The sequence below is a fragment of the Propithecus coquereli genome, unplaced genomic scaffold (assembly GCF_000956105.1).
Source record: "Propithecus coquereli isolate 6110/MARCELLA unplaced genomic scaffold, Pcoq_1.0 Scaffold106, whole genome shotgun sequence".
Classification (NCBI taxonomy): domain Eukaryota; kingdom Metazoa; phylum Chordata; class Mammalia; order Primates; family Indriidae; genus Propithecus; species Propithecus coquereli.
In genome coordinates, this window is record NW_012134525.1 from 4,398,626 (window position 1) to 4,408,499 (window position 9,874).

The 9,874-nt window shown below is 34.4% G+C and overlaps 1 protein-coding gene across 1 annotated transcript in view; it reads right to left on the minus strand.

Moving 5' to 3' along the window:
• PLAA (phospholipase A2-activating protein) overlaps positions 1 to 9,874 on the minus strand; it is a 59,759-nt gene that overhangs the window by 1,698 nt on the left and 48,187 nt on the right. Inside the window, exons 8-11 of the mRNA XM_012646296.1 lie at positions 8,264 to 8,332; positions 5,039 to 5,107; positions 2,408 to 2,509; positions 754 to 918 (exon numbers count right to left, since the gene is read on the minus strand). Coding sequence (XP_012501750.1) covers positions 754 to 918; positions 2,408 to 2,509; positions 5,039 to 5,107; positions 8,264 to 8,332 — 405 coding nt within the window. The remainder of the gene's footprint in view (positions 1 to 753; positions 919 to 2,407; positions 2,510 to 5,038; positions 5,108 to 8,263; positions 8,333 to 9,874) is intronic.

Consider the following 9,874-nt stretch of genomic DNA (forward strand, 5'->3'; position numbering starts at 1 on the left):
CCACCATGCCCGGCTAATTTTTTCTATATATTTTTAGTTGTCCAATTAATTTCTTTCTAATTTTAGTAGAGACGGGGTCTCGCTCTTGCTCAGGCTGGCCTCGAACTCCTGAGCTCAAACAATCCACCCACCTGGGCCTCTCAGAGTGCTAGGATTATAGGCGTGAGCCACCGCGCCCAGCCCACAGCACCGTTTATAAAGGATCTTCACCTAAAAATAATTATTGAACCAGAATCTAATTATGCCACTTGTAAGAAACACAGACATTTCTTAATAAGTGATAAGCCAAATCCACAATACAGAAAACTGTGTAGAAAAAAATAATTTTTTCTTCAATAAATCAATGGCATGAAAAATAATGGGGGAGAGGACATTTTGAGAATTTAAAAAGACTTAACTGACATAACTAGAAAAAAATACGTGTAGCAACTGTTTGCAGCCTAGGGTTAACAGGTCACAAAGTTTCTTATAAGACTTGTAGGGGATCCACAAATGCTCTGAAACAGTATACAAACTGGTACAAGTACAAAGATAATTATATTACCTTCAGATTCTCACATAAGGCATATGACCTAAATAAGACTATGAATTACGGTGGCATAGTGAATGTGAAGTTTTTGTGTGAAGTTTTTCACAATGAATTAGAACTACCCAGGTTAAATTTTATATTTAATTTAGAAAAAACAGTAATATTGAGAGAAATGAAGATACACTTCCTGCTTTCTAGCAATATTTTGAAGAGTGTTTATTTACCTTCAGGCCAGTTAATAGCTTTCCACAAAATCTGAAGTTGCTGGGCTGTGGGTTTTTCTGAGGAACTATTACATATTAGAGACAGTATCTTTTCAAGAAGTATCAAGTCATCTTCAGTTAACTTCTTCTCTTCGGGTGCAGTTCCATTAAGTTCCTTCAGTTTACCTAGAACCCAACACCAAATCTTCAAAATACCCTAACTGTAATTAGCCAGATAATTCATAAATAACAAATTTTTCAATAAGAATATGCTACTGTATGCCATGGGAAGTTAAGAGTTTTCTCAGCAATTGTCAAAAACCATAAAATAAGGATAAGGCTTGTGAGTATTTTTAAGCTGAGCACAGTGTAAACGAAAGGTTACTGTGATCATTTTTATTTTACCTATTATTTTCTAAGACCTTCTGAAACTTTCTGCTTTGAATACAGTTTTAATGTATATCATATTTATAACCATTTTGAATAGTTTTCAAAGTACTATCGTATGTCATATATACCAAGTATAAGTCAGTCTTCTATTTTCTCAATGAGAAAATTTATAACCACTCTTCGGCCAACTTATATAAACTTCTACTGCTGTGAATGAAATAGTCAGGGTTAAATGCCTATCGATAATTTCTGTATCTTCAATATCAGTGTCCTTGTCATCACTAATACTACTTTGAGTCATTGTGTTGCTTCAAAAATCTTTACTTCAAGAAAAAAACCCCAAATTCCCATCACAAAGATTTAAGAAGTTGTACAAATTTATAATTTTTTATCAATCATGAATGTAAACTTGGACCTGTTTCACTATTCTTAGGCATTAAAATTTTTAACACTAATAAACTATTAAAAACAAAATTTATTAATGAATGCAAAAATCAAGAAACCTCTTAGATTTATATAAGAGTTTAAGAATGTCTAAAAGTATATATAAACTTCTTTATTGTTCTAAACAAAGCAATTAAGAAATGAGTGATTTCTATGAAGGTAAAATGAAGGATAATACTGACCAAAGATGCCTTGCCTTGTATTAAGATATGTATTTTATATTATCTCAATTAATTCTCACCATAATCTTTGTGGTAAACAGAGCTAGAAGTTCTCTTAGTCCAAAAAATCGTGTCATTTTTTTTTTTTGAGAAACACAAATTAATGGAAAAAGCAATCAAAGTCAATAGATCAGTTTTCATTTTTTTATCTTTTTTTTTTAATCTTTTTTGCCTCACTTAGGATAATGGTGGTAAGATTCTCGTCATGAGCAGTTTCATTTTTAATGGGCAATTTAAAATAGCCTTTTATTATTTCTAAGGGCTACCGATTTTTTTAAACATAAGATCTTTATTTTTCAAATGCTTTACTCATTCATTTTCATTAATTTATTTTTCTAAAAACATTCAGATCTTAGGGGGTCGGAACTTACATTTTCCCCTTTTAATTTTCTTTTTATTAAAGTCATCATAAAGCACTTACTTTATATTTGTATAAGGCTTCTTACAAAGTAGTAAGGCTCCATTACCAGATTGTATATTTGTAGTTGACAGAGGTGTTTAATACCACAATAAAAATCTCTATTCATATTAAGTACCCAGTTCCTGACACATTAAGAAGATAAAGCCTTGGGAACATCTCAGTCTGCGGGTACATGAGAAAATTAATTAAACAGACTTACCTAATATTTGTGTAGGATTTGCTTGGTCAAAAGTGACAGCCTCTTTTTTAGGGAAATAAATATTCACTGTTTTAGATGCAGCTGAACGGTAGGCACTATTCCCTATTTACAGATTAGAAGATGATGAAAATCATAAGAATGATGAAAATGAGATTTTTTAACTCTATGACTTTGTTTTCACAATTATTAATATGTAACTACTTGGTGCATGCAATAAAATAACAAGCAACCTCAAGGGGGAAAAACAGAAATCACTCATAAGACTTTGTATAGTTTCTTTTTTAAATTGTTGTTTTTGTAGAGAAAGGGTGTCACTATGTTGCCCAGGCTGATGTTGAACTCCTGGCCTCAGGCAAATCCTCTCAACTCAGCCTCCCAAAATACTGGGATCACAGACATGAGCCATTGTACCCAATTTATATTCATAGATATAATAATTTTTGGTTGTGAGAACAGAGGCTCAAATGTAGAACAAGGCCTTTCCAGCTCACATTTTCTATTACACTTTTCTGTTTTTAAGATTCAATCTAAATTATAAATTTTTAAGAAGATTGAAGAATACAATTATGAAACTTCCCCTTCCCATTTCCTCTAAGGCTCTCCCTTTTCCTTTTATTGCTTATTCCAAATTATGTAGTAGGCTTTGTTATTTACACTAATCATTTTCTACATCATCTTTATAAATCCTCCCAAGTAAATTCCTGAAGGGCAAGGGACCTAGTCTTTTATACTTTTTTACATCTTAAGTATTAACATAACTGAAACTCAATATATGATGACGAACAAAAAATTGGCACAATATGACAATTTGGCAATTCATCTTCAACTAAAGTATAATTTAAATCTAATTCATATCTTACCTACATTTTAAAATTTAATTAATTTTAACTTCATTTTTATTCTAATATAAAATTAAGGTATTTTGCAAAAATATTAATAAGATTTATTTTAATATTCTGAGTATATTAGAGAGAAAAGGCAAAGGACATGTGACTTTTTAGAAAAGGTTATTTAATTCATTTAATAAATACTATGATACAAAATTAAATTAAAAAGGGGGGGAAACAACCAGTAATTTTTGGTCTAAATAACAAGGGGCATAAGTATTCCAAAAAAGAACAGTGAGTTCAAAGCTCCTGGGGTAGAAAAATAGCGTGGCATACTCAAGAAACCGACACAGGCCAGTATAGCTGGACAGATGAAAAGCAGAGAAAGGTGTAAAGCAAGGCAAGAGAAAATATTCTGTGGAAAGCCATAGAAGGGTTTTTTAATCAAGGGAGGTACATAAACAGAATAAACTGTAGAAAGATCATTGTTATATGTTATGTTACTCTTAAATACGTTATACTTCAATATTGTCAGTTAATGTTACTTTTGCAATTAAAAATGGTTTATGAAATCACATGTGAAGTTAGTTCTTAAGTGGAGTGGTGGTAGGCTGGGCACAGTTGCTCACACCTATAATCCTGGCACTTTAAGGAGGCCAAGGCAGGAGGATCACATGAGGCAGAGAGTTAGAGACCAGCCTGATCAATATAGCAAGATCTCATCTCTACAAAAAAATACAAAAAATTAGCCAGGTGTAGTGGCATACACCTATAGTCCCAGCTATTTGGGAGGCTGGGGCAGGAGGATTGCTTTAGCCTGGGAGTTTGAGGTTGCGGTGAACTAAGATGATGCCACTACACTCTAGCCTGTGCAAGAGAGTGAGACTCTATCTCAAAAAAGGCAGAGCGCTGAGTTTATGGGTGTTTATTTTATGATGCTGAATAACACGTTACTCAAATTCTCTTGTATCATATAAAACATAAAATAAGTAAGTAGAAGAAAAAAATGTATGTCAAGAGATCTGTCAGACTTGAAAGAGATGAGCCATAAATTCAGCTCTACATTTTACTGACAGCCAATACAGAGGAAAACAAGCCTGAATATATTCAATGAACAAGTAAGATATGTCAAACTGTAGACTAGAAACTAAGGACAAAAAAAACCAGAAATAGTTACTTAGGAGAAGCCCAGCTATTCCAGGCCTAAGTCATAAAAGCAAATTCTTTATTGATTCTTTTTATTTTCTTTAAAGAGATGGGGTCTTGCTTTTTGCCCAGGCTGGAGTGCAGTGGCTTCTCACAGGTGTGATCATTACAGGCACACATTACCATGCACTGAGTGTTTGTAAAGAGAACAATGTATAATATGAATAACATTCTCAACACGTTAATAAGAATGAAGGAGAAATAAACAGAGATTTTGTAAGGGTGGTGAGGAAAGCAGCCTTACTATTAATATATTAAAACAGTAGTTTTCAATCCTGGGTGCATATTAGAATCACACTGGAAAATTATAAAGCTACCCTTGCCAAGACCCCAACCCAGAGCAGTATTAGATCAAGTAAGCCTCTCTGGGGATGAGGCTGAAGTACTTTTTTAAAGCTCCTCAGATGATTCTAATGTGCAGTAATAAGACAATTCTGAGAAAACTTCAAAAGCCAGCCAAGAAGTTTGGTCTTGATTTACTCTATAAAAAGTTCTCAAGCAAGAAAATGACACAAATTTTCTTTCTCTTTTCATTAGATGAAAGTTTCAATGAATTTTAAAAATCTAAAAAAAGGAAAAGGAAATGAAAAGTATGTACCTGTAAATGGATCAACTCCAGCCACGGTAGTTCCCAAACTTGAAGAACCTGGCACATAACGACCAGCACCTACAATGCAATAATACTCTTAGTAAGCAAAGTTAACTGCAAATGACAAAGTTCAAATTATTCCTTCTTTACATAGAATAACTTATTTCCACTAGTAGGTACATTTCAAAATAGCATCTTTATATACATAATAAATGTACTGTAAATTTAACATAGAAAAATATTTACAATAGTGTCTGGGTATGCAGTAAGTGCCCAATAAATGTTAGCTAAAAAGTAATTCTCAAACTACAAAGTAACCATTAGATGCCTTATACATTATAATTACAGAAGTTCAATAAATTACAAAAACATAAGTGGATTGTAGAGAAAGGTTTCCAGAATAAAATGTGAACACTATTCTACTGAAGTAAAGGGATAGAACTAGCTAGCACATCGGACAATCAGAAAAAACTTAGGTTAAGAGTTAGAGATGCTATGACAACAGCCCAGTCACATTTGAGATAACATTTGTGGCTATCTTATTGAAAATGCAAAGAAAGATACATGAAAAATAAGTGTACAGAGAATCAGTAGGATTTAGAGATGTTCAAAGCCCTGGATCAGTCTTTGTGGGAAGAAGAAAGATGAGCTATTGTTCTAGCCTGAGTTTATAACCTGGGAATTGATATAAACAGTGTAATACATAGAGAAAAGGCAAACAAAACTAAAAAGCAAAACCAAAAAAAAAAAAATTAAATTAAATAGTCAATAAGACCAATATAATGAAAAACACAGAATAAATGAAATTGTTGAGTTTTAACTATATGCCAGGCTAAGTATCTCTTATGTATATACTCATTAAAGTATTAAGTAGATACCACTGTAATTCACAGTATTTTAGAAGAGAAAGGTTGAGTAACTTGCTCAAGACATCACGCTATTAAGAGGCAAAGTGTAGTCTTACACTTTTCTAAATATGGTTTTCTGACCGCCTGAATGAGGGCCACCTATTCAATGTGCAAATTCCCAGCGTCCACCCATTAACCTAGTGATACTCCAAACTAGCTCCACTTTAGAAACACACAGGGAACTTTTAAAAAATCTAAGAGCAAACCACAACCAAGGCCATTTAATCAGAATCCTTAGGCAAAGGATCAGGACATGATTCTTAATCTCCTCACTAACCTTAGTGAATCAGAATCTCTGGGGGTAAGACCTTGGGATAAGTAATTTAAGCAAGCTTCCCAAGACCATTCTCATAGACATTTGAAGTTTGAGAACTGCATAAATTAATAAGGAAAAGAAAAAGAATTAAGATTGACCTTAAGTTGTAGCCAGATGGGGAAATCTTTTGGCCCTAATGCTATTGTTAAAGTTGGAGGAACAACATCAAGAACAATAACTAACATACACTGATGGTTTAAATATATTCCAGGCATTTTGCTAAACATTTTACATGTATTATGCCATTTAATTTTCATATCTCAATGTGATAGATGCTCTTATCTATTTTTTATAAAAGCATAGTTCAGTTCTCCTAATATCATAATTATCTTCGACATTTAGCATGCCATCTTGCAAATCTACATAATCACCACATCTTCTGAATTATTGACACTGCAACAGTGAGACATGCTCTAGTTGTAACAGCCTCAGGAGTTTTCTTGATTTTGTTGGTATTGGTTGAAGCTTAGTATGTTCTTTCTGTTCCAGAAAATAGCCACCAATGAGATTTGGGTTCTCTGTAGGTGTAAGTTTCAGGGCATCACTGTTCCTAAACTGCGGATAAAAAGAAAGTCATCATCTTATCTACTCTTCAGATCCTTTCTACCACTTCCTTAACCACCACTGTACCACAGCGTTTACCTTGAGAGTTGATTATTTTAGTAACTGGTTTTAACTGCACAAAAGGTGCAACCATCTGCAGCTGGGCCACCAATTCATTCACAGGAAAAAGGAGGCTCACCGAGAGCAATTCACAACTTCATGACATTGACCTAAGGTTGTGTGTTTGTACCATCTATGGCTGAGAGACGACTGCAGGTTGTCATCTTTATAGCTCACAGTAGTATGGCTATAAGGCTGGTGAATCCGTAAAGGTTATGAATCTCTTCCCACACTGGGTATACTGTTGAGGAACTCTGGCTGAAGATCCAACAACAGCATCATAAAAGATATCAAAAGCCATTATGAAAATAGAGACTTCTTCAGGTTCATTAAAGTCAAACTCTGGGAATTTTTTTTCCAGTAGTGTTGACGCTGAGGCATGTATACCTTAGTAAATAAATTCACTTTGAAGAGATACACCAACACTTCGTGGGCTTCAAGAAGGCCATTAATAACTTAGATTAGGAAGACTAATCCTGGGGAGCTGGATGAAATGTCTTCCATGCTAAGTCAAAATATGCCTGGGCAGACTTCTTGATTGCACTGCTCCATCCAATACCAGGGACTCACACGGCTCCTTCTCTGCTTGTGACGGGTAGCATCTCGCCAGTGACAGCACTCATGCTGTGTCTTGGTTGGTGGGTTCCCCTATTATCTAATTTCACAGATTAAAAAAAAATAGGCTCAGACAGGTTAAGTAACTTGTCATCTTCTCATAGCAAGTAAGTGGAAGAGCCAGATTTTGAACCAAGGTTTGTCTGACTCTAAAACCTATATTCTTAACTACTCTGTCTCTTGGAAAAAGAGTTCTAATAATATGCTATTTAAATGTCATGAGTAAATCTACAAAACTGCTCTGAGAAAAGGCAAAATTAGAAGTTAAAGAAAAGGAGACCCTGGGCTGGGCGTGGTGGCTGATGCCTGTTGTAATCCTACCACTCTGGGAAGTCAAAGCAGGAGATTGCTTGAGGTCAGGAGTTCCAGACCAGCCTGAATAAGAGTAAGACTCCATTTCTACTAAAAATAGAAAAAATTAGCCAGGCGTGGTGGCATGTGCCTATAGTCCCAGCTACTCAGGAGGCTGAGGCAGGAAGATGGCTTGAGCCCAGGAGTTTGAGGTTGCTCAGAGTTAGGCTAATGCCACAGCACTCTAGCCCAGGCAACAGAGCAGACTCTGTCTCTCAAAAAAAAAAAAAAAAGAAAAATGAAAAGGAGATCCATCAAAATTGGAAATATAGATAAGGCAATTATCAGTTACTGGATGACATCTTCAAAATGTAAATTCATGTAATGCAAAGTGCTATATATTTAGTAAAGAAAGATAAATTAATTAAAACTGCATCCCACCTGTAAAAGGATCTGCTGTAGGCAGTGTGTTAGAAGATACTGACGAACTGGGAACATACCGACCACCACCTGTGCACACAAAACAAAAGCTGAAGCACACCAAAACCTTGAATTTTATAAACAGCACAATGCTCACAATTAAAAGAACCTATGCTTGGAGAAATACAGAAGTGCATAGTTGTCACATGATAGAATGACAAATTATAGGCAGAAGTCTTATAGCTAGGAAGAAGCTGAAATTTTAATGATTCTCCAAATTTTGTTTTCTTAACTTCAATACTTTATTGTATCTTAGCCTCAGCCCTTAAATATTAAAATAACTGAATTCAAATATCAAAAAGAGTATTGCAAATGATCTCTGACCTAAATAATATACACATACAATTAATTCCTGTCTCTATTCCTATACAAATTCACTAGAATTCCTGCTGTTGCTATCAAAAGCACAGGCATTAAATGTTAATCTTTTAGAGGGCTGGGTTCATTAATTCATGTGTCAAACAATGCACTCAGTGCTGGAAATCCAGCAGGCAACAAAATTGCTTGTATCCACTCAAGCTTGCAACCTACTAGAGAAGAGAATTACAAAGGGGATGAGTACTACAAAGGAAAGAGATTTCCATTTATATGTTTACAAATGTGTGGTTTATGTGCATATGTTTGTTACTACCTTTAGGGAAACAATCAGGTTGTCCACAAAAAGAACTGTATGGATGCTTATAAAGTGAGAGTCTTGGAAGAGCAAAACAAGCCAAGTAGTTGCTAGATTTCCAGATAAAGCCAGCTGCTTTAATTCCTGTTCTTCATCCCATAATATAGCTTGCACAGTACTGCAAAATGTGTTCACTCTTTTGCACTGTGGTCAGAAATAAACAGGTACTAAGGATGTAACTTTTTCCTTTTTTTGTTAAGTGCAAATATTTGGAGGGTTACATCATCTATAATTCAGTAGTGACTTATACTTAAGTCGACATGTAGGTAAGATTAGCTTTATTATTATATACGAATGGGCAATGGAGTTTTGAACTAGGAAAGGAGATAATTTGGGAACATGGAATATCTGGAGGAAGAAAAGGCAGATCTACATAAGGATCTGAGAAAGGAGGAGTATATGGGGTTTTTGTAGAACAAGAGCACTAGTACATGAAAAATGGGAGTCAGAAATGACAAGAGGAAAACATTAACAGTAAAGAGCCTATTTCAAAATTTTATTTAGAGTTAGCCCATACCTAAGAAAAGAGGAGGTCCTGTACCTCAGTTCCCAGGATCCAGAACTCAGGCTAATACTACCAGGATTATAATCTACTTCCTAAGAGCCAGAATTCCGATTCATATCACTAGAATCATAATTTATAGGCTAGTATGAGTACTTAACCCCATTTATACCATTGTAGGTACTGGATACTATGTTACAAACTTAACTTAAAATGAACATGTAGAATACAAATTACATACAGATTAAATCTGCCACAGATCAGTCCTAGATCTGATGCATGACTAATCAATTTGGTTTCATGAGAAAAAAGAATTTCCATTTGCTAAATTTTACCAAAATATATATTTTTAAAAAGAAAAAAATACATAAAGGAACTTCTGAGTTTCTTTTTACTT